This window comes from Pterocles gutturalis, unplaced genomic scaffold, assembly GCF_000699245.1.
Source record: "Pterocles gutturalis isolate BGI_N339 unplaced genomic scaffold, ASM69924v1 scaffold17373, whole genome shotgun sequence".
Taxonomy (NCBI): domain Eukaryota; kingdom Metazoa; phylum Chordata; class Aves; order Pterocliformes; family Pteroclidae; genus Pterocles; species Pterocles gutturalis.
Genome location: NW_010126044.1, coordinates 12,855 through 38,838, shown reverse-complemented (window position 1 = coordinate 38,838; position 25,984 = coordinate 12,855). Strand labels below are relative to the sequence as shown.

Here is a 25,984-nt window from a genome sequence, read left to right as displayed (position 1 = left end):
AATTTGCCAAACACAAGCTTGCAGAAATGAGACTTGCCAGTACCAGATCAAGCTGGCAGAAGCAAAACACTGCCTTTAAGTTACAGCAGTAAAGACACCCCACCTCAATGGATTTAGTTGTTCTGTATTAAAGGAAAAGCCAATAATTTCACTTACTTTCTATTTTCATCATTGATACTTCAGTCATTTGAAATATTGAAGTCAATGGTAAATTTGTTATTGTGGGACAAGTTGGTGTATATCAAACCTTCATCACTCTGAAGAGGATTTTTATATAAAACCCTCACCTGTTTGGCACTTCTTTCAAACACCACATACTGTTGGCACTGATCAAGACGTCTTTTACGCATGGTCCAATAATGCAGTACACGGTTCTCCCTCTGGAAGAGTTCATTCAAGATATCTGAAGAAATGAAAACAGTTTCAACAGAGGTTATGAGAACCGATTTTGAAATATCACATTAAAATTAGCAGAATAAAGTACTTCATCTTGCGGAGTTTACAATACACTTACTCTGTTACTCTTTGTTTTGCTCTTTTTCCTGATAGTCATGAAACACAGAGTGTTCCTTTTTCATTACTATGTACAGAAATGCTGGTTAAAGAAACTAGAGATGCAATTAATTAATTAATTAAGCTTAATATTTACACCTTTTCTCAAGTATTTTTCATACAGGGACTGCTACTGCTTATAACAGGATTGAAAATGTAGTCTGACAAAGATAGATCGTGTCAGGGTTTCCTCAGAAAAAATGCGCGTGCACAAGTAATCACAACATGCTTAATATCTCATACTAATTACCATAAAAAACTTTTCTGAATATACCAGACTCCTATAAATATTTTAATAATTTAATACATATGGGCAAATACAGAACCTTAGGTTACCACAAGAAGAAACGCAATACAGGCAGATATTATATGTACAGAAACCCATCTCACAAAAAGAAAAATCCACAAAATTATTAATTTCCCTTAAAAAAAAATCAAAACCAATAGTAGTATAATTGAGTAAGTTGACTTATTCAAATATGAATGTTCATTAAGACTTGAGAGAATTTCTAGGTAATCAAATAATCAACTCCATAATTAGTTATTCCATTCCTGAGTATCAGAAACTGTCTGCCATTGAGAAGCCAAGTTCCAAACTCCACCGTTAACTTGAAGTTCCACATGCCTGGCTTATAAATTCTTCCTGGGTGGCAAAGATCTTTTGCTTACAATACGCAGAAGATTTTATCTGAACTCTGCTTCTTTAAATAATGCTTATTGTTTTTTATTTTCTTCAAACAAAGAAATCCTAGCAGTTTCTTGTGAAGCTCACTTTACCCACTGCTTCTTCCAGAGCAGCAGACCTGCCCGAATTTGCAGCTGCTGCAAACCCAGACAGCAAGCTGAAATACCTGGAAATGGGGAAACCCAGCATCTCTGCCAGGTGATTCCTTTGGAAATTTAAAGAATCCAAGGGGAAGTCTACTAGAAACAGAAGAGACCACCAAAAAAAAGACTCATTCTTCACAACAATGCTTTACTTGCTTTTCTACTTTTACCTGCAGCTTGCTCTTTTCCATAATTATGGAGGCTCTCAGGTGCCAGGCCTCTTAATGCCTCTGCATCTCCCCGCCCCACTGTGTGGGTCCACCACACCTTACATCCCAAAAGCTAACAGTCTGAAACAGGGAAGCTAGAATAAAGGGAGCCTGAGGGGAAAAGCATTTCTACCAGTGATTTGGGACCAATTACAACCACTCCTCATGGCCACCCTGAGGATTATGAAACCTGTCTGCACTGCTGCCAAAGCCCTCCTGTTTGGAAGCTCTGTATTCCCACTTGCCACAGAGCATTGAGATCACCCAGGACTTGCTTTTGGTTGGAACTTGGTCACTGCAGCCACAGTTTTCCTCCTGCTAGGCAGGCTACCCTGAAATATGCCTCAACTGACCTGTCCCTTAGCCAAGCCACGAGCTGATCTGCTATGAGCCTCACCTGCTTTGTCTGGTTTATTTCTGCCTTACACCACCTCCAAAATGCTTGCTCCAAAATATATGCCGGATTTTGGGGGGGACACGGGACACTATTATTAAACAATGCAATACACCCAACCTGACACCATGTAAAACAAGGTATCTTTATAGTGACGCAAGTGAAGTAGTTCTGACAAAGAGCAAGCCAAGGTGAATTTAGCTAACTGGAATAGCGTTTATTCTGTCAGGACATGATACAGATGGCAAGCCAGTGAGAGACACTTGGCTGGGCACTGTTAATGTTATTGCCGTTAATTTCTTGGACTGAGAAGGAAGAGAAAAAATATACCATAAAATACTCAAAGGAAGTTATAGAACATCAACACTTAATACTAGGTTTGGATGAGCAGCTCTATTGCAAGCCTTTTAACTATAGTCCCTGTTGTTCTTATTTTCTTTGATTCCAACATTTGCTAGGATTGCTCCCTAAACTTCCAGGTTATTCTTCAGGCTCAGAGAGCTTTCAGCTGTCTCTATGCATCCTGCATTCTCTGTCAACCTATCTAAAAATACGAGCACCACTAGACAAGTTTCTGCACTACCTTCAGTCGCAGCCTGTACAGCAGTGACAGAGGTAACAAAGGAGCATGCAAAATTATCAGCAGAAGCAAGATGAAGATGCTCCATCCATGATCTTACAGCAATTGTCACCAGCTGAATCCACCTGCCACAGCACAGCTTCTGGCCTCAATCTCCTATAATTCAGCTATAACTTCACCACGTCCAATATCGTATCTGGATACTCTTAACTGCAGGTCAAGGAAAATATTTATACTGGTATGAAGGGACAGAAGGATACCTCTCAAGAGTTCAGTACCATTGTGATTCCTGTTTCCCATGAAGCATGTGCTTAGCTAAACGTTGCCTAGATTAAGACACAGTTTTTCTAGATATCATAATCTGCAGCTCAGAATAAGGATCAAGTATGCCACTGAATTAGGTTTTTGAAAAATGTTCAGCAGTTCTGCAGAAACTCAAGTGTTACTCAAGTTTTTAAAGTGTTCATGTATATACTACATACTGATCACAGTCTGACACACTGCTTCAGGCATACACCTGAGTATGAGTGTGCAATGGTCCAGCAAAACACACAGAACCTCTGTTTCACCAAAATGAAATAAACACACTTACTTTTCTTTCCTCTATCTATTTAGAAAAGAGATGAAAATATATTTTTTCCTTACATGCATACTTGAACTTTTAAATCATTTGGTCAGCTACCACCATACCACTGAGACCGAAAAGGAAGGAGTCCTCACTAGTTTTATCATGACTCGTGTTTAATTTTCAGAAGCATATATTGCATGGCTTATGGGGGAAAAGTGTTAGAGCACATAGCTTATTTTTTTCCTGCTTGGGGATTTTTGTTGCTTTTTAAACATGTGTAATGCACCCAGGATTTTAAATGTACACAGAACATGCATACCGCTACAGTTCTGACATATAATTATTCTTAAGGATGTTAGGAGAGACTTTTCCACTATTTCCTCATCTGAACACATTTACCTTTCTCAGAATGACTGTTTCTACACAGCTTTCAGAAATGAGTTTTTAAGAAGTTTGTCCAAAACTCCAACATTTTTTTCTTATACTCAGTAAGTGTGGTAGCTACAACTTCCTGCTTGCTTCCGCTTTGTTTTCTTTGTCTACTACTAAGAGAAGAGCTAAGTGACAAATCTCAGCAACACTTCCTCAGTTATTGATACTGCCAGCATTTGTGTTGAGATTTTGTCTTGTACAGTTCTATACATGTTGATGCCTTGGGCACAGAGGAAAAACAACCCTTGTCTTAGCTTTACATGCTCAAAGTTTCAGCTGCCACAATCCAATTATTTCCTTAGAGTGAAAAGTATGGCCAATACCCTATTATCTTTCCAACACAAAAAAATTCAACACAGGGAGATTTTCAATTTCAGTACTGTCAAATACATGGCTAAGTTTAACACAATTTTCCTCTTGTAGTAAAGTAAAGTAGCGAGCATGTCCTTTACTCACAGTCATCAAAAAAATTAGAGTAGAAGTGACCTCTGGAGGCCACCTGTTCCAATATCCTCCTCAAAGCAGGACTACCTTCGAAGTTTTTCAGGGGCTTGTTCAACTGAGTTTTAAAAATTCCCAAGGGCACAGTTTCCACTACCTGTCCGGGCTACCTGCTCTACTCAATGCTTTCTCACTCCTGCTGTAACACTTTCTCCTTATATCCATTCAGAATTTGCCTTGCTGCAACTTTTTCCTCTGGTCCTACTGCCGTGTTCCAAGTTTGGCTCCATCCTCTGCATAACTCCCCTTTGGGTAGCTGCAAACAGCAATTAGACAATTAGCTTTATCTGGTTTTGAGTCTGTAGCATGGTCTGAGTCTTCAGTCACAGCTTCAAAATGCATCAAGCAGAATACAACTGACAAATAAATGAGTAAAATGCAATACTTATTTCTGAATATCTCCCTCATTTCTGTTCTGCCTACCTCATCCAGCAGTTATGCATACCCTAGTAATTTCCTGTCCTTTTGTCCCTAAAAGACATATAGATTCCTCTCTCTACTCCATTCAACACAGTGCATGTTATATCTTAAAGCTGCACTACACTGAATCCCAGCAAAAACCCAAGCCCCATGTACTAGTCCTTTCCTGCCTCACCTCAGCTACTACCTATCTACACATCTAATTTAAACATGATGTCAGTTATCTTATACTTCATGAAGTTCCTTAATACTGATCCAACTACACAAAGAGTCCAAGGGCATCATTCAAGGGATTATCCTGTATCACCCTGGAACTCCCAAGGAACTCTCAAAATGCACTACACTAACGCACTGAGTAAGCTTAGAGTGATCAGCTCCCATTTGGCTTCAGACCAGACATTATCATGGGGAAGTTTACTATCTCATTCTCTGAACAAAAGCAGTACCTTTGAGTCTCAAATTGAAGGAAAATTAAGTGTAAACAGGAGATAAATTCAAAGTAACTTCATTTGCGTATAACAGAATTTGATGAAGGGCAGCTCCTTCAAAGTGTGCGAGCAATTTTAATTATCTCCTGTTAAGCTTGACAGAACCCTTTCCACTTGGGTAGGCTTCACTCCCCCATCATCACACACACCACAACACATGATGATCACGTTCTTTGGAGAAAAAAGGAACTAGAACCCCTTACTTTTCACTTGTTGTTCAGGTGCCTTGATGTGTGTCACCATCCCTGGCATGTTTACGCTGTTCCTGTGCAGGTATTTCAGGAAGACATCAGCATTCCTCCGAGCCAGTGTGCAAGCCTAGAGAGTCAGTGGTATTACTTTCCTTAAAGATGCACACATATACATCCAGAAAAAGATGAAGGACCTTCCTCTTCCCCCTTTGTGCATTTCCCACCCTCTCCAGTTTTAAAAAGTGTTGCTTGTTAAATCCTTCTAAAAGTAAGCCAACACAGGGACTAAAATAGTTTTCCCAACAAATAACAGTTAATCCTTACTTATCCATCAGAAAAAAATCCCAAACAAAATGCTATTACTTTTTATCTGAAGATCCTGAGAAGCAATTACCTCCTCTAGAGCTTTCAGTGTGACTCAGAGCTCACAGAGAAGTTTGTTTTGTGTATGTGCCACATGCCACTTCAAGTTATTTCTTGCATAAACAGAGTGCATGTGCTTCGGTAATCACCTGGATATTCCAAAACATCCGGCACTACTTGAAACAAAAAGTGCTCCACTGAAGTGTAACCAGAAGTGCTAAAATGTTATCACATCCCCTTAAAATATTAAGGCCTTGAGAGCTTTCAGTCTTCGCCGCTGCATTGCCAACACTCAGCTCAGCTGCCTTCTTCATTTTAATGCACACCAAGTACTACATGTGGGCTGGCTGCCTTATTTTTAATAAGAAGAACATGAAATGCTACTCTAAAAGGTTAGATAAAGGTAGCATGGTTAGATTCAGTGACAGAGACACTAAGTAATTTCTTAAATTGTTTTAACGCAAAGAAACTCACACACTAGCTGCAGAAAGGTCTATTTGAAAATATACTCAGAGCTATGCTAACACATTTTTGAATGTTCTCATCTGTGCACTGAGAACAAAAAGGCTTTTAATAAAGCTAAGTGTTATACTCTGATGTCTTTCAAAGTGATGCTGGAAAAAGCCTTTAGTTACAGGGTTAGTTGCACTACTTTGCAAGCATCCGTTACACATTTATTCAGTATGATCAATAACTCTTCACTAGGACATTAGTTAGAATGAAAACTTCTCATCGATCTGCAGACTGTTACACAAACCCAACTATTCCCAGATGCTTGTCTAGCAACTTCTTCCTTCCGTACTCTACTGTAGTTCAAGTAAATCTGAGAGCTGCCCTGATGCACAGGCAGCAATGGCACTGTGTGACTGTCACTTCACTTCCAAAGCAGCAGTCTTTAAGCATTCTTTAGAATGACAGTTGCTCAAAGCAGTGATTCACAATTCCTTTTCAGTCACAGTGGGAGACCTGACATCTATTGAAGTTCAACAGGAAACATATTTATAAACTGGATAGAATTTTTATGCACTTGGCAGTGTTCTCCTAATCACTGTCACAAGCAGTTAACGTGCCATTTCCCACATCTTTGCAGTCTGGGACATACCTGTAGCTTTTGAATGGGCACTATTGCTTTCCACATACATTTCAGCACTCTAAGAGTTAGTTAGTGTTTGACTGTATGCTTTCCAAGACCACAAAAAAAATTGCAAACCCTACCTTTAGGAACGCCTCTTTCTGTTCCAGGTGTTTGCTTATCATGGGAGTAACATGATCTGTTTCAGAGTTGGGACCCAGTTTGTCTGCTCCTCCACACCAGTCTTCTTCTCGCTTATATTCTTGCTCCAGGCTTTCCAGCACGCTGCACACCTATCAGCAAGGAGACCAACTCTAATATAATTCAGTAAGACAAAGATTCCAAATTCAAGCCAAAAAAATGGAAAACTAAACTACCTCTTAAATGTACGCTAGCTTCTGACATGTTTTGACTGGGACTTAAGAGAAGGCAACAAACAAAAAAAAAGGCTGTAGGTTTGCAAGCATCAGCCTGCTTACCTGGAATTGTTCAGAAGCTGTCTACCTAAAGTTGCTCATCCTCCTCTGCCTGTGTGAATGCATACTTCAGGATGGACTTAAAATATGATTGCAGACGAAGCAACCTCGCCAGCCTTCTCCCTAACTCTTCTGTGGACAAGTAGGATGAAGCTGTTTTTTCTCCGACTCCCACACAAAAAAAAGATTATCCATCTGAAGTACTTCCATTAAAGCCTCTGTGTAACTCATTTATGGTTTAAGCAAAACTTCTTGAAACAAGCAGAAATCCAACTAAGCACTTGTACAGTGTCTTTCATCTTGAAAATGTTTTACAAGACTTTCCTCAAAAATAAGAATCTGAGAAATATTAAAGGGCAGAGTGACAGAAGAGGTGGATGAAGATTTGAGTCTTCACCAGTAGCCACTGCACGTCAGTAGTGAATCTTTTTTGAAGTCTGCTAATTGGAAGCAAGCGTAGCCAGACCAACTACGCTGTAGTTTCTTAGCAGTTAGTACAATTTGTCTACTACTGGTGTATCATAGAATGGTTTGGGTTGGAAGGGACCTTAAAGATCATCTATAGTCCTCTCCCCTGCCACATCTTTCGCTAGATGCTCAAAGCCTCATCCAACCTGACTTTGAACGCCTCCAGGGACAGGGCATCCACAACTTCTCTGGGGAACCTGTTCCAGTGTCTCATCACTCTCATCGTAAAAAACTTCTTCCTTATACCTGATCTTAATCTACTCTCTTTCAATTTAAAATCATTGTCCCTTGTCCTGTCACTACAGGCCTTGGTAAAAAGCCTCTGTCTTATGAGACCACTTTATATACTGAAGAATTAACCAAGGCAGCCACAGATCATGTAGCAGTTCAGTACCTGTTCAGAAGTTTTATAGAAGGCAACAGAGGCATTCACAAGCTTGAGACGGTCCTCCATCTTCAGCATCAGTTGTTGCCAATGGGAAGCAACCTTCTCTGCACACTCCCGGATCATATCCATGTCATAGTGGTTAGCCTGCAGCATGGCCTCTGCCTTTTCTGCAGGGCACTTTGATGTGTTTTCTGACAAGAGGTAAAAATTCCAGAGTTCAGTGGAATGCTTCAGTTCATTTGCTTGAAGACCTCAAAGGCTCACATTTCCATTGTGCCAATTACACTTCTATACACATGCACAAACACCCATTAACTAAAAATAACTATCTAATATTAGTCACTGCATGACTTCACTTATGCAAATACAAAGGAAATACATTCTGTAGAGAATTATCATCAAAACAACAATGACTAGCAGTTTACAAGCAACAGCCACTGCATAGCATTAAGCAACACATGGCATATCTATGTTGCAGTACACTTTGCTGTAATTATGAATTTTAGGTTGATTTCCTTTTCCTTCATGGTAAAGAAAAAAAGAGATGGAAAGGATGTATCTTATTTTGGCTTGATTGCTATTACTGTCCTCACAGTTGTACCACACTTTATTGTGCATTAGCAGTGTGCAAATGAAGGTGCAAATATGCAGGACAATACAAAAGACAACTCTGCATTCATTGTAAGCAAATTTTTAACTACCGTTCTCTGTGTAGACATATACTTGCCTGAAATCTGGAACCTCTAATTATAATGAATATTATTATAGCCAAGTACAGAATGATCCAGAAAACTCAGAATTTAAGCTTCCTAATAATCTTTCCTTAAATCGACAAACATCTAGGGGTCTCATGATTTTTATACTTAAGAGTTACCAAAGCTCTCAAAATGAGGGTACAAATAGTGCAAACTGTGGGGAAAAAAACAAACAAACAAACAAAAAACAAACAACCCACCACCAACAAAAAACCCCCCAAACAACAAAAAAACAGACAGGGGGAGACAGAAAACTCCACAGAATATCAGAAGAACACAAAAGAAGTTATCGTACAACAGCCCACTTCTGAAAATAGCTTTCCCAATCACAACTTTGGTCATTCTTTCAACAACAGTAAAGTTGTTGTGCTGTATATAATAACTATCAACCCAAGTCCCCCAATCACACACATAATTTAATAATACATAATTCCTGTCAATCTTAAGATTTCTGCCTATTTTTTGTAGAGATATGACCATTTTGATAAGTTTAGTTTGAAATCATGGCAGGAGGATGGACACACCACCACACACAAATTTCAGTTAAACCTACTGCCAAACAAAAATGGAAACATTAAAGGACCATATGAGAATACACAAAACTAATACTTGCTGTTCCATTTATTCTTAACTTCCGCAGTTAGCATCATATTGTTGCATTCTAACAAAGGGAAACACCATTTACGGTAAAATTGCTGTGAACAGACTTGTTCGATTTATTATAATTTTTTAAACCTCTCCGATCAAAAAATGTCTATTACTTCACAAAGACACAAAAAAGCACTGAGAAGATGTGTTCACCTAGAACTGCATCTCCAAAACTAACAAGAAAAAACCCCCAGCTTCCCAGTAACTGTTTTTATCTCTTTGCTATAAGATGATTTCAACAGCTTTTCCTAAACTCAAATATTGTAGCATTAACCCAACAGTATGAGAAGAGACAGAAGAGATACGTCTCCTTACTGCAGTTCTATTTACAGAGACTCATAAACTGTAATACAGGACTTCTTGGCTATGGTCACTGAAATGGTGCTTTTACCTCTATTGCATGTTGAAACTGCTCATGTTCCCTCTGTAACTGTTCTGCCTCCTGCAAAGAGCTAGCAGTGATAAGCCCAGCATTTAACATTGATTCCCCATTTCGGATCCAGCCTAAAACCTGTAGCAAAAGAGAAGACCATGAAATAAGCCAATCCACTGACAACAAGCAAGAAAAGCATCCCTGCTAGGGACAAAAACATTTAGGGTCACAAGGAGTACTGGAATTGATGACTAAATAATGTTTTAATTATATACTTAAAGTCAATCATATATTCAATAAACACAGCGAATGACATTCACTATAATTCCACTTAGCTGACAACTCCTATGTTTAAGTCAACTACTACATGCTTGTGGTTTCAGTTTATACTCTGAACAAGGTTGTGTTTCTGAATACCATTTCTGTCACCTGTAAAAAAGGAACAAGGTACAAGCAATATTTGCCTAAAAGTCAGTCTCTGTAATGTAAATTGAAGACATGCAACTTAGTAAAAAGTAAGCAAATAATTCTGAATAGTAATTCTGAGAAAAATGTGACCAGAGTCTCTTCTAATTGCTTAAAGATATTTTGTTTTCAAGATGTGCCTTTTTTGACGTGTCCACTGAAACCAGAAGAATCCTCGGGTGGCCACCTGGTGCATTCTTTATCAACAGCAGGAACACCAACCTTAAGAACCCTCCCAGAAGATCTGTGCCTTGTTCATTACTCAAGACTTCAATAATCCAAAGAAATCCCACACTCTCAACAGACATTTTTATCACCATAAATCTTGTTTCTAACTTCCAACGCTCACATCTCTCTCTAATTTCAGCTCATTTTGTTTTTCCTGCCCATGACAGGGAAAAAAATAAACCCAACCTTTTTTTTTTCTTTTAGCATCAGTTCTGTTTTCCCCTCTCCTCTCTCCCTCAAGAATATTACTCGATTCTCTCCTCTAGGCTCCTCTTCTCTTGTTGACCCCAATCTCTTCAAACTCTCCTATGTGAAGTTAGCTGCCTAATTTTTCTCACTGCTCTTTTACAAGCTCTCTCCAGTTGATATCCATCACTTTGATAAAAATCTTTCAAATCCTAAGTAAAACCGGGCATAAATCAGGTTATTCACTGTCATCTGTACAACTTTTCTATGGAACTGCTGCTCAGTCAGTTAATAACCGTGTTGTATTTTTTCATCTGATTATTCCTGCCCATTCTATCATGCTCTGTATTTGTTGCTAACAAAATTAATATCCTTCTTGCAGTCCAATTCTCCCATGCACCAAGATCATTCTGCAGTGTAATGCAATGTCTTCTGATGAACTCAGATTTCCTTTCCAGCTTCTTTTACCTTTATCTTGAAATTTTAAAGCATAATCTCTACTCTAACATGTAGATTTTCTGACTGAAAACATAGAATCATAGCATGGTTTGGGTTGGTAAGGACCTTAAAGATCATCGAGTTCCAAAGCCCCTGCCATGGGCAGGGACACCTTCCACAACAAGAACTAGTATCAAAATACAAACAGATTTCTACAGATTTTTTAAATTATTATTTTGAAATCTGTTTTCCAATCTAGTGAGTCTCTTAACAATTTTTGTTACTGAGTATGGTTTTCCAGCAAGTTATCATTCATGGTGATGCAGCCTCATATGACGTTCTCATGGCAAGCTAAGGCTGTATAGACTGAACTAAACTATTTTAAAAGCTTTAATAGAATGAAGATCCATATCATCTGCTTTTTCACCTCTACCCAGAAGACCTGTTACCTTGTCAGGAAGAATAGGATTTATCAAGGGGAAGCTATACGTAACTAATCTGTGTTAGCCTTTTCTGCCCTCCTTATCACTGTTCAGGTTTAATAATCTACTTGTTTCCACATTTTTACTGGGAATTATGGTACACTGGCTGACCTTATAATCCTGCCTTAGCTAATCCTTTCCCACCTTTGAGAAGCAGATGCTGAGTTCCAGGCCTCCAGGATCTCACCCAATCTCCAGAAGTCTGGAGAAGACAAGCACTAATGCCTATAACAGTATTTCAGGCAGCTTTCTAGGCACTCTTGGGTGAATTAATTTGTGCCCAGCTGATTTAAAAATAACCAATAACCACTGGTAATAATTATATTAACTACCAAACCACAGTCAGCTCTTGACACTAAATACTCTCATCTAGTGATCCACATATGACACTACCATTAATTCCATTGTGTCAGGTTACTCTTAAGTGAATCAGGATGACATGACCACAATCACAGACTGAAAACATTCACTGAAAACACACGAAGGACCTATTAAAACACAAATCCTTAAAAACAAAGGCACATGTGGTCTACATCCAGAGTATTCTCTAACATGTCTTTAACAGCTTGAAGCAATGCCATGCCATCTTCACACAACATCCTTTCCTTCATATCTGCATCACAATCTTACCTTTTGTCTTACTTTATCCAGACTGCAACACTGTTGTATTAGTAATGCAGTTTTTCTCACTTATGCCTGCACAATGAATTACTAACAAGTTTTTTTTTTTTCCACTGATAGCGTGTATTTCAGTTCTTCCATACAAAACTTTCAAGTCTGTGGAAAAGAATAAGTCTGCAGTGTAGATGTGGGACAAGACAGCAGCTCCCAGATGTACACCTGGATACACACTCTGCTCCTCTGGGGAAAAAGCACTGGGTCAGGCAGAGCCTCACAGCAGGGGAGATGTCTCTGACCTTGGCACTACCTCTCCTGCTGCAAGGACACACTTCCAGATCACAGTGTGGGGCAGGCGAAAGGGACCATGAAAGGAGCTAGGAGTCTCTAGGTTGTTAAGACACCCGAAGGTTGTTCATACTCAAGGGAGCAAGGCCAGGCAAGCCTCAGGAGTAAGAAAAAGGGAAACTTCTGGGAAACTTCCAAGGGAACCAGACAGGTCCAACAGACTGTAAACAGAAACTACACTTGGAGGAAAGGATTTGCCTGTAAGAACATGGGGGACAAAAGATTTTTTTTAAATCCATTTTTTATTTCTATTTTGTCTTATGAAAGCAGTTCTAAGCTCCCTCTCCACCTTACAAAATAATTATTCCAGGTATAGTGTAATGAAACACACCTTCTTAGGGTTAAAATACATTTAGCCTTCTCCAGAGAATTTATAAGGAAGGAGAACAGTTAGGTGGCACTAATTCAAAGCTCTCCTTGACCTGGCATCCCACCATACACAGCAGAGACAGCTAGCACAGAACTCGCCATTTCAAACATACTGATTTGCCCTTCTGTTTGTTGCAGCTTAGGGTGCAAGCGCAGAAGCTGGTGGAACCCACCAGAGGAAAGTTGCCAGCAGCACTTTCGCCTTCCCTCTGCTAAGGAAAAACATAAGCACTAGTAAATAGCAAGCCTGATCTTTTTTCCAGGGCTGCTGCCTTCCAGTGTTTGTTAGCAAACTCCCACCACCTCACTGTCTGGGTGGACCACACACCCCATCTTTCCTCTCCCAGCCTTCGGCAGGCTAGAAAAGCATCAGCAGATCATCAGCAAAACTGTGGAAATGAAACTGAGAGTCTGGGACACTCGAAAGGGCCGAGCACATAGGTAAATGCTTGATTCAAGATTAGTTTTTCTTGGACTAATTTTTCACTCTAAATAAACATGATCACAAGACACACCTGCTTCAGCCGGGTGTCCTAGCTATGTTTTCACATCCATATGGCACTATACGGAGTGCCAGGATACTCTTCTGGAGTAGTATTTTGAGACAATCGGAGCTCAAGCACTGGACTGCGTTTGAACCAAGCTAAAAGATCTGCATGTGAGAACGCAAGGCTGCTCGAGGTACTTTTGAGAGTACAAGCTTGTACTCGGTACAAGTACCTGTACACTGTTTTACAAATATGAATATATAGGTATATACCCAAGAACATACACCATGATCAGAGCAGCACTGAAAAGGCTTAGTGAGCATAGTAAACCCAATGAACATGTGCTAAGTACAGCAAAGTACTCATTCTACAACATGAGTATGTCAGAGCGATTGCAGCAATAAGTAATCCAGCGGCTATATTACAGGTAAGGAAAAAAAAATTGTCAGGCAAACATGCAAGTGGAGTTCTGGACAAGACATATCCTCTGAATTACTTCTCTGCTTCTACCTACTCATATGTCCCTGCTCTGTAACAAATGGTCATATTTTCCTTTCCATGTTGTTTTTGCCAGGTACAGCTGTCCCTTATTTCAGTGAGCATCCTCTTCCCCCTACCTGCTGAGGTTTTCCTACGCTGCAATCTTCTATCTGGTTTTGCCCTTTCTGCACGTATTACACATCAAGTTGACATGCAAACTCTTCACAGGTTTTCGTTAAACCTGTGTTTGTCTTCTGGCTCTTCTCTTCCTCCTAGCCCTGAGGCTTGATCAACAGAACTTCAATGCCACAAAGCACAACTGGTACAGTAGTTGAGGGAGAAGCAAAACTGGATATTTTCATCTGCTTTCTGTGCTTATTTGATAAGAATTCACTAAACTTGAAGTTCCCCTACCTAATACTGTAAAGACTCCTGGCAAGTATTTAACTAAAAAACTAAGCCAGAAGACAGCTTACTGGTCTCCATTACAGTAATCTGAGAGATGAGCCCTATGGAAAAATTCCTGCAGTATTCCAGTCTATGGCAGAAAATCACAGTAATTGAACCAGAAAACCATGTGTTCACTGCTTCAGGCAACAAAATACAAACAGAACAGACTGAAGAGGAGGTTTACTGTGTCATTTTACTATCAGATAAAGCACCTGCTGTGACCTGCTGAGCTATGAAGTTTTTCCCAGTGCAGAGGAAACAGGAGAAGATCATGTTTCCTGGTATTTAGTAAAAACTAAAATAAATTAGATGTGGTTTTCTGAAAAGGCAACTGAAATCACAAAACTAAAAGTTACTAGCCCCAAAGCTTTCCAAAGGGGATTGAAACAAATCCTATGAGACAATATAACATTCAGTTTTAGTTCCACTCAATTTTTAGGCTGTTAGGCTGGGGAAGTATTGCAGCTTAATCTGTACAATGAAAATCTGGAAAAGGAGTTTGTAATCCATGAATATTCTGTCAGCTCTGTAAATTTGTTTGAAAATTCTCATCTATTACAGCATTTAATTCAGCATAAAATCCAACTCAGCAGACACATGTACTAGGAATATAAACAGAATCAATTTTTTCTCCAAAATTACAGTCTACTAAAAAAAAGGCAGCTATCTAGGATAGTATACTACCTATACCTTTATTGCAGGATGAACCCGTTTTTTTCAGTGCTTAAAAATCTAAAGTTGAGCTTCAGTTTCAATCAGGGCTAGCAGTGGTTTGGAAATGTTACCAGGATCGTACAGAATGACCTACAAACCACATACTAAGTTCAACATGGATATTTGTCTACAATCCGTAATGTTCATCATTTGCTTGTATCTGCCAAAATACAGAACACTTGTTCTGCAAACACAGATTTTAAACATGTATCTCTCTTTTGTCACATTTAACTTGCATACAAAGAAAGCTAATGGAGCAAGGTACTCACTTTACTGTGGAAGCATCCAATATAAATAACTATTCAACAGTGTGTCTTTGAAATATTACCCAAGTGCTATGCTCTATTCTGTAACTTAATATTATTTCAGTATCATGGAAATCATCAATTTCTTTTCCTTACTAACCCATCCAATCCTAACCCAATGTTGTACCGCACAGGGATGAGACTGCCTCAGCTAGCATTCACACCCCTTTTCATTTGTTTTTTCCTTTCCAAATGAGCACTCTTTTCCTTCATCCTCGAGACAGTATGCAACTGAGTACAGAATCCATAGTGATCCGTAATAACTTTATCTCAACCATTACTCATGTGAAAGGAGTCATTTGTCATTTGCATTTATGAACATGAATAAGTGCCAAGACAGATACAGGACAGTTCAGTAGACTATGGAAAGGCTTGAACTAGAAGATCATATGTTTGATTAACGCTTTGATTGCACTGACAGCAGACACTACCAGTTCCTTGCATTCCTTGAATTCAAGACCACAAAGGAACTTTGGGTCTGCTACTATAGAGTAACCAACCACTGCCTGGAAATACTTTGGGAATCTTCTATTCACCTCTCCTATGCTAACTAGACCCTTTTTATATTACTTTGCAACTTGGGAGCTCTCATTCACAGTCTCAGAAGGAAGATGAATTTTTGTAAGAGCTCATGACAAACAGGAAAAGGACAAGTTGCATTGAGAACCATTGTGTGACATACTAATACAACAGACTCTAGTAGACTTCTGTGATGCTGCCAAGTGTGAGCAAGATCAGAAACTCTTACCTCTCTATTGTGCTTTGTTTGTTTTTTAAACTTTCACATACTTCAGGGGTTTTGCCCACAGCATCTCAAATTCACAAAAAGTTTAAGTGTTTATCAGATAAGGACATCAAAACTTGCCACATTACTGCCAGGAAAAGCAAAACTTCATTTTTCTTCTCCCGGAAAGTAAACCCTGCTGATATTACGTTCTCTCCATTTGTAGATTAGGTCAGTGTTCAGGGAATATCACTGAACGTTTTTATTAACCAGAATACAGATGATAGAAGTATGGACTACTTAACACAAGTTCAAATTGCTCTACACTTCAAGTACTTGGCTTGTATCCAGGCTGAAACACAGACTGTTAATGCAAATTATAATCCACAATATTAACAGAGGATGCAGTTTCTTAGATGTTGAAAGTCCCTCCCTCCAAATGCTAGCCTTTACACAGCAGAAATTACTTTTCCACCTCTGTTGATGGGAACAGACCTCTCCAAAACGTGTGGCATGGCTCTGGGGCTGCCGGCACCCCAGCGAGGGGCAGAGCCCAGGCGTACCTGCTTGACCTCTGCCTGCAGGTGCCGCAGCTGCACGCACTGCTCCAGGTGTTTGCGGTGCTGCTCGGCTGCCAGGTCCAGCTCCTGCTGCTTCTCGTGGAGGAACTCCAGCAGATCCTGGACACGCGTTGCCATGTCCACGTCTCTGTCACAAAGCAGCTCAACACCTGTAATCAGCCAGTTGTTCATAAAAGTCTTACAAATCTTCCAAAGACAAACAGCCTGTTTCCACTGTTTTATACTTACTTTTCCAGTTCCTTCTCAAAGTTCAACTTAATCCTCAGAGCATTTGCTTAAATTAGCATAGTTTTTGCACTCTTTAAAAATGCATTATTAACTTTTCTTTTTTAAAGAAGTCTGAGATTCACCTCGGCTGACTGTATACAGTTAAAAACTTCAAGTGAAGGGGTATAAGAAACCAAAACCAAAGACTTGGTATTGAAAGCTGAAAATTTTGGCTTGACTGCATTGCTCCAATTAACTATAAAATTAACTCCCTGCTATTCACTCTAACTTCACTGACTTCCTTAGTGGAATCTGCTTCTTAAAATCCTAAACATTTTCAGGTGTTGCCAAGTCTTAGATAAAAATTACGTGCCCTAATGACAACATACTATCATGAACAAAAACGATTTGAGTAAAAAAGAAAAAAAAAAGTCCACATCTCCAATTTACAGCCAATCAGCACCTCTCTCATTTTCACACACGCCTTGGAGAGACAGCTGGATAAGTCTTACAAAGCCATTGCCCAGAATAGCACGAAGGAGCCATCTTACCAGATGCCTGCACTTCATTGACATACTGCAGCAGATCCTGCCCTTGGTGGATGACATCAAAGGTCAAGTTATTCATGGTCAGGGCTTTGTCTGCATGATGCTGGAGTCTCTGTTCTGCTATTGTAAGATCTTCAGTGTCAAAGTCATTCATCTGCTGAGAGAGCTCATCATTCCAAGACTCGAGGTCTGAAATTATCTGGGGGGAAAAGGAGGAAGACAATGTTCACTTACCCATTAGACAATGTATGTTTACTTCCAATGCTGCACTTAGAATGGAGGTCAGGAACTTGAATTGCTCATTGATGACTGACTTCACTGATGAGGTTCACCGTGGTTCAGACATGGGCTGTTTCAGCATGGGTTTTAAATTTCAGCAAGCAGTCCTGAAGGATCTCTTTGAGAACCACAACAGCCTTCCCTCAACCAGTGCTTGCCTTGTCAAAGCCTGTAACACTATAGGTACCCTTTCCTTGTTTAAGGTACTCCTTCATCACCATATCACTCGTGAAACAGGTGAAGTTAAAATGTTTTTAACTCTACTTTTGAAGGATAATATTGATCTAAAACATCTTTTCAGTTCTTCAGACTGCACCAAGTAATAATCCACACATCAAGTGGCAGCTTAGCTTTCAGTTACACCAGTCTCAAGCCCTTTTACAGAAAAGCCAGCTCTACCCCTCTGTAAGCAAGAAGCGTCAGGCTCTGTGAGCACCTTCAACTTCTGCCAGACAACTGAGAAACACTACTTGTTACAAAAGGCAGGGTACTTAGTGAATGGAGCAAAACCAAAACGTATTACTTTAGCACAGTATTCCTGTAACATCAGAGTTAAATTTACTTGCTGAAATCATTCTGCTATACTTCAGTTTACACTTTAGTTCTTTTACTTTCAGCCATAAGATGTCCAGAGAAGGGTAACTACAGAAAACATGTATCACAACAGTAAGACCTCCTTGTCTGTCCAGACAGGTGTATTTTCTAAATCTTATTCCAAAACCCGGCTGAAATGTAAAATACTTATTTCAATCAGGATACAAAATGGCTTTTAAGTCTAGCAGATAATGCTTACAATCCCCACTGATGGAAGTGGGTTGAGCTCTTATGGCACAGTTTTGATGCATCAGTTCCTTATTTCAAAGAGCTCTGTTTGACACACTTCAATCCTGTAATGATTTTTTTTCCCAGAATTTTCAGCAGAGTTTTGCCACAAACTACTGCAGTTCTTGGGAAAGGTGCATAAATATTTAACCAAAGTAATTTGTTTTCAGCCAAAGGAAAATGCCACTACACTTTTCAAGTGGTTAATCAGAGCTGTGAAGTTACCAAGACAGCTAAACTACAAGAGAAATTCCAGGAAAACAAGCCTTGTAGAAAAAGCAGAATTGAGGAGAAAGTAAAGTTAAATCATCTGGATAAAGTTTCTGTAGCCAGATACAATCTTTCTTGAAGGCTTGTTTCCATCCTACTCACATGACACCATAAACAATGGACACATCAAGCAATTATTTTTTAAATTGTGGCATCAGTGAGTTTACTCCCTGTTTGAAAGGTGTTCTGCAAAAATTTTACTTGATTCACCAAGTATTTAAGTTTTGCATCATGCCATGACGGGAGACACCTAACCCCAATCAGCTAGCTCTACCAAAGTGAAAACAGGCAGAAACTCATGTTTCAAGGGTAACACTGAAAACAGAAAAGCTGATGGACAAGCACTGCAGGAAGATATACAAGACAAGGCCTTTTTAGCCACTGCTTAAAGCTTCCTTCCTTTCTCCTCCATGTGCTCTAAATATTACACACACAATCTATTTATGCATTATGAGTGGTTTCTTCTCTCAAAACACATACACACAAGTTTCCCCTACCACAAAACCCTTTCCAAATTCCCTTTGTTTCCCTTTTACTTGGTCCATGCCCAACATGTCTCAACATCCCTCTCTACTCTTCATCTCCTTTTAACTGACCTGAAATATTTCCCAAACACCAAGTCTTCTGACAGTCCAGCCTGAGAAATTGCTTACTTCCAGCTAACTCCCCTTTCTGCTCTCAAGCACCTCAGACCTGCTCTTCCCCGCTCATCTTCAAAACTCTGGGTTCATTCACTACTAAAAACAGCAGAGGTGACCTAACATTTGTTTCTTCAAACCACCCACCACACTATGGAAGCTCTGACAAATCAGATTTACTATCCTCTTTCCATCTAGTTCAGTTAACAACATTAGTAAGAAGTAATTGTAGTTAGACTTAATCAAACTGAGAAATCTGAGTGTTAAAGAACACTGTGAAAGTCTGCCATCAAAACATCATATTTCTAGATACCATTAAAAAGTGGATTGAGTTAATGTGGCACATTTGTGCCACTGTTATTAAAAAAAAAAAAAAAAAAAAGCCAGTGCATCTCCCTTCAGGACAGATGCCAAAACCTTACTTCTCTTCCTATTAAACTGAGTGGAAATAAAGCAATGAACACCATAAGCTCACCATGGGAGACTGCTGTGGCTAAGTGTCAGTATTTTTATAGTAATGGAACAGTTTAGTATATTGTAGTCACTACACCCTCTCAGACTGTCCTGCAATTCACTGTGCCTGATGTGAATGACAGGTAGTTTTAGGAGATCAACACTGTCACCTCAGCCAAGAGGTTTCAGTGATAACTGCCTCCAAAGAACAACGAACAGTAAGAACTAAAACTTTTTCCCATGTTATTTCACGTAACCCTGAAGTTCAGATTATGGCCCACGTTGATTAAAGCAGTCTGAAACACTGTACAAGAGCAAGACATTCCCCGTCCCATTTAAAAGGCTAGGAAGCCCGCAATTCAAATAAAGAAATAATGCTAGCATGGTCCCACATTCATTCAAAAGATAAGAAGTCAGTGCACATCACAGCCGGGCTTCCTAACAAGGGCAGTAATCCGTACATTTTTTCAGCAGTAACTGGGTGGCTCCAGGTGATCTATTTCAGCCATTGCACCCAGAGTGCAAATCTGAAATGCACCGAGGGCAGAGTTAAAACAAAAATAACATGCATTAAGCACTCTCTGCCCACACTCTTCAAGGCTTCCCCTGAAGTTCTGCTTCACTTTTAGAGTGAGTAGGCTCCTATTTTAAAGCTTTGTCAAGACACTTAGCATTACACAGAACAAAGACGAATGACTAACAGACATCTAACTTGACTGAATCACAAATTAATACCACTGTCAGGAAATGGACAACCCAGAACAAACACAGAGTACCTACTTACCATGGCATGTGTTCAGAAAGTTCCTAGTGCAGACTCTGAGCTGCCTGACAACTCCTAGGTTTTAACAAACATAAAGGTAACACTGACAGGACACAAGGCAGGCTATAGCGCAGAAAGGATGTTGATGCTTTTGTGCTGAGTGGGAAAGAAATAAAGAACCACAGGTCTCTTCTCAGAAGGGTCTAACTAGTATTCCTTGTACCAACTGAGTGCTAACCAGGACATGGAAAATATTATGTGCTGGGGAGAAAGAAAAGAAAAAATGGGAAAGGAAGAAGAGTTAGGTGTCTGTGATCCAGCACTTTGCATCCTTGCCTTTTCAGCTGTATGACTTAACAGGCATCTTGTAAGCATGGTCCAAAAATAGAGTTGAGATAAAGCTGTGAGTTGAAAAGTGCATGGTATGCATTGTGTGGAGCCCTGACATAGGCCTAGAGGCATTTAAGCTACAGACAAGCAAAAATGCACAGACACAGATGAGACACAGACATTTCAGGCTGCGTAGGTTGCTGCCAGTGTTACCTTCCCACTGCCTAGGTCCATTGTGATGGGTTTACCCTTGGCTGGGAGCCAACTCCATACAACTGCTCCCTCACTCCCCCCTCCCTCACAGGGATGGGGGAGAGAATTAAAGGGTTAAGGAGAAAGAAGATTCATGGGTTGAGATAAGAATGATTTAATAACTAAACAACAGTAATATTGAAAATAATAATATATACAAATATACAAATGAGTGATACACAGCGATACTGCTCACCAACCGATGACCAAGACTCAGCCAGTTTCCGGCTAACAATCCCAGAGCAGGGAGAGTCCCAAAACTGCACTCTCCCAACAGAGATAAGAGCCCAAGTGTCCCAGATTGAGAGCTGGCTAAGGGAGGAAGATGACCCAGCGAGAGGGACCACCCCGAGAGAGCTGACCTGAAAAGAGGGCTGACCCGGAGCAAGAAAGGATCCGGAACCAAAAGAGGCCCTCCTCTATATACTGGGCATGATGTGCATGATATGGAATAGACTATTGGCCTCTTTGGGTCTCAATCCCAAACCTAAGATCAAAACCCAGGCTAGCAATTGGGCTGTGTTCCCTCCCAGCTTCTCCTGCACCAGCAGACACTGGCCCAGCAGAGAAGCTAAAACGATCTTGAATGTCCTCGCAACAACTGTAGACACCACTTTCTGCTCAGCACAAATCCAAAACACAGCCTCTTACTAGCTCTTACGAAGAAAGTTAACTCTGTCTCAGCTGAACCCAGGACATCCATACATATCTTCCTTATGCTACTACTAATAACCCTAGCAAGGGACTCCTCACATACATTTTGCTCCTTCTGGCCTTTAGGTAATACAGGCATTCGCAACAGAATGCTTCAATCGCTCACAACCAATGGCACTTAAATACCTACTGAGGATAGAGAGGTCAAGTTTATATGCCAAGAGCCAGGGGCAAAGAAGAAACATTGCTGCAGTTACAGCAATTTCAGAGGAGCAGGAGAATCTGAAAAGTTGCAGGATAAAAGACAGCAACTAGAAGAAACAGTATTTTGTCAGCGAATAACAAGGGAAGAGTAAGGACAAGAAGTGGAGGACTAATCCTGCCAGCAAATCTCACCGCTGTCCCCAGAGGCACAGCTGCACAGTATGATCTTGCAGTGCTAGGGGAACCCTTTGTCCCATTTTAGCCAGTGCTATTTTGCAAGCAGTAAGACAAGCTAGAAACACCACTTGTCTTCCAGAAAAACTGTCCTCACAGGATGCTCCCCTGAATGAACTGCCCCTACAGCCAAGTCTTAATTGACTGGGTCAGTCACACAAAATCCAGGACAAAGGAGGAGGTCAAAACAAGGTCTGCAAGCTCCTAGCTGGCATCTGGCTCCTCCTCACTATCACACTACTTCAGACGAGCTTCTGCTTTCAAACAACTGAGCTGGAACTAGTCCCTGCATTTTCTTCCCGGAAGTTTCTGAACAGATGTCTGCCTTCAAGGAGAGGGAAAAGAGAACCATGCTTTGCTGAGGAAGCAGAGAGAGGACGTGGTGCAAAGACAGCAAAGCAATCAACATTTTGCTGAAGATGGTCTGCAGACAGGGTCATTTTGTTCCCTGGAGGGCTCCTTGGCAATCTTAAATTAGCATGATTTTTGTTTCCAAGCCATATAAACAAAAACCACCAACTCTTTCAACAAGGTAATTGGTACTTTGCTTTATGTTTTATGTGCCAAAATGTAAAGCATGCCAAGTGTCAGCTTCAGAAAACGCAAGATCTCTCAAGTTAGGATATGCGGCTTTCCACTGCAAAAGCCTATGGCCGTCACCAAACAACGTACATCAAAGTACTACTATCTATACAGATGCTATCCTGCACTGAAGAACTAGAACACATCTGCAAAGCTGGGCTCCTGTAACCAGCCTTCTGCTATTGTAGAATACTGGTTTAGGTAACCTACAGCAGAGAGCGATCACCTTAATCATGAACTTCACTCAAACCTTTAACTAATTTTTCCATTAATTTTCTTGGTATATGCCTTACCCCCCACGGCTGCCATTTCCTCAACAAAAGTGTTCCAAGAACATCACACAAACCCCATTGAGCACTGCAGATCACTTCTGCAGAGACTGTAAAACTGCTCACAGTCCTATAAAAGGGGATACCTTCTGTGTTCCTTCACATATATCAGTCATCCATTTAATGATTACAATGACAATTCTGCCAAGCTTTTCCCTTGCATACTCAAGACAGCTACTCTCACATAATGAAAGTGGCAAACTCCCTGCAGAATAGTTCCACCTCCTGAGATTGAACTGCAAAATAGAGAACCTTCTTGGTCCTCCTTTACACCAGAATCGTTATTACTGCAGAGCACACAGTCTCACTTCCTCTATGGGATCAAGGAACTGTGTCTGCCTACTCCTACATTGCTCGTAATAATGTGCTTAGCAGCACTGATATCTAAGCCTCATTTTAGGAAAACAAAAACACCCGAGAAGCTATCACTTCTGACAACTGCCTCTTTGCCCTTACACCGTTCCTACCTAACTAACAGTTGCAGCTTTTACTATGTAGAAGTAAAGGGGTAAAATTTTGACTTTAACTCCCAGTTGCCAGAGTCTTGAGATAAGCCATTTATATACTCAAACGGGATCATTTACCAACGGATAACCCTGAATCTTTTGAGGCACCAACTCAGTTTCAGTCACTGTGTACAGTGCTGGTGGTTTTACAGAAGTCATACGATCAACCTAGCTGAAGCTTTGTAACGCAATTCTATTAACCTAAGCTCCATATAGAGTTTCATGTCTGTTTGTATGCATGCCCCTACATAAATTGTAAGCCTCCTCCAAGATTCGGATAATCTCATAACTTGAAGCTTTGCAAGAGTGTGGCACTACAACTCCTTTTGTGTTATTTTCAGAGGTGGAAAATAATCTTATTTAAAAAAAGACAGCTCATACAACATCCCCAAAGATTAAAACAGAATTCCAAGCACCAGTTGTAGCTGTCAACTGAAAAGAGACTGCTGAATTGTAAAAGAAAGAGGGGTGTTACTACAAAGCAACAGTTTAGAGGGTTTGCACTAAACCACCTTTCAAGTCTTATTCGTATTAACTGTAAGCATACTAGTCACATCAAGGTAGGTTGATATTCAAACCAAATTTACCAGATAAAGCAACTGGTACATTACGATTTTACAAGATGCTTGCTTGAAGACATACTGGGAGCCAATCAGAGCTGGAGTTAATATCAAAAAGCTCAGCTCTGCACTCTCCTGACACTTTCACATACAAAACAAAAGCCTTAGTTCAGGTATGAACTAAGTCTATCAGTCATCTGAGCTACATGCCAATGCAACTACACAACCATCTCAGCATGAATGTTCTTACATGAGAGGAGAAGTAAGTACAGTGCAACTCCAAGAGCAGATACTCACATCTATTGCATCTCTTTCAAATATGCGGAGCTGTAGAAACAGCTCAAGCTTGATCTTGCGTTCTTGAAAAAGCTCCTCCATCTGAGACTGGGCCTCATCCAGCTGCTGCAGGACTGTCTCTATGTGGTTGATGGAGCTATTATGGGGGGTCTTGTTACTAGAAATGGCAGAATCCCTATTCAAAGCAGAGAGAAGGGGAAGAGGAAGAGGAAAAAAGAAAGAAAAAAGAGTATTATTGAAAAAAAAAAAACACAAAATGTACAATTTGGATGCTATCCAACACCACAAAATGTAAGAATGTTTCACATAAGTCCAGTGCAAGTTATATTACATGAAAGCTAAGTCTGTACATCTTTGTTAATAAAAGTCTAAATTATGTTTTATTACTTTAAAAAGCACTAGGAAATTAAATTACTTTCATTTTTTTATTAATTCAACATTCAAGGACATTCTGTTTACAGGAAGAATAGAATTTAAAACCAGAGACAAACCCTTATATTTTGAAAAGGAAGTGGCATGTGATAACTATTTGCTTTACTGAACCTTCCTGGCAATAAAGAAAAAGAAAAATATTATCATTTTAAAAATTCTTTTACTTTAGTATAAAACCTGCAAATTCAGGTATGATAATATCAGCTCCTGCAGCAAAAGAGACATGCAGCAGTGCAGCTGGAGCCCAAATTTATTTAGATTGTTACTGGATGAAATGGACTGCAAACTGATGGTCTTTACTACAGTGAAGTTACTTATCAGTGTGCAAAACAATTTCAAGTGTCTCTTTAGAAAAATGCTGCTACTTAGAACTCAGAACGCTACAGAGCCCTGCTTGTCAGACCACAAAGACATACAATTGCTCCCATCACAAAGGTAGCTTATGTAAACAAAATCTCCTTCTTGTGGAGGTAGTGTTTATAAGCTGAGCTTCCTGTAAACAGAGGGTTAGAGACCATCAGTTCAGCAAGAAACATCATTGTGGTACTAATATTTACAAGTTTTATTTATAGGTCTTATCTTGTAGTCATCATATCTACTCTCAAAACAGAAAGAGCTTCCCAGAGTATTGGATGTACACCAGAAGAGATTTTTAAAAAGTTTGTTTTACCTTAGTTGCTGTATAAGATCTTCACCTTCTTTTATGACATTGACTGTAACCTGCAGAGTGGTCTGTTGTTGTTGACCAAAACGTTTAATCAGGTCTTGGACAGCCTCCACAGACTCAGCATAGACATCATCAAGCAGTTCTTTCTGTAACTCTTCAAGCCATGTCCACAGCTAAAGGAGAGGGGGGAAAAAAAACAGAAGGGTAAACTCCAGGATCGGGCAGTCACTATTCCAAATCAATCTTCCTGGACAAGAGAAAACAGACTGAAGGGGGAGGGGATGGGGGAGGAGGAAACAGGATTTGTTTCTCTTCATAGAAAAATTCCATCCTCAATTTAATAAAAATAAGCCGTTGTTTCAAATAAGGTTTTTG

At 40.0% G+C, this 25,984-nt stretch overlaps 1 protein-coding gene across 1 annotated transcript in view; it reads right to left on the bottom strand.

Annotated features, from left to right (window-relative positions):
* Positions 1-25,984, bottom strand: part of LOC104460863 (triple functional domain protein-like) — a gene marked incomplete at both ends in the record, with an annotated part of 54,945 nt that overhangs the window by 19,073 nt on the left and 9,888 nt on the right. The window contains 10 exon segments of the mRNA XM_010078828.1: positions 288-403; positions 5,176-5,290; positions 6,742-6,891; positions 7,937-8,097; positions 8,100-8,121; positions 9,725-9,844; positions 16,565-16,731; positions 17,341-17,536; positions 24,511-24,685; positions 25,613-25,782. Of these exon segments, the coding sequence (XP_010077130.1) occupies positions 288-403; positions 5,176-5,290; positions 6,742-6,891; positions 7,937-8,097; positions 8,100-8,121; positions 9,725-9,844; positions 16,565-16,731; positions 17,341-17,536; positions 24,511-24,685; positions 25,613-25,782 (1,392 nt within the window).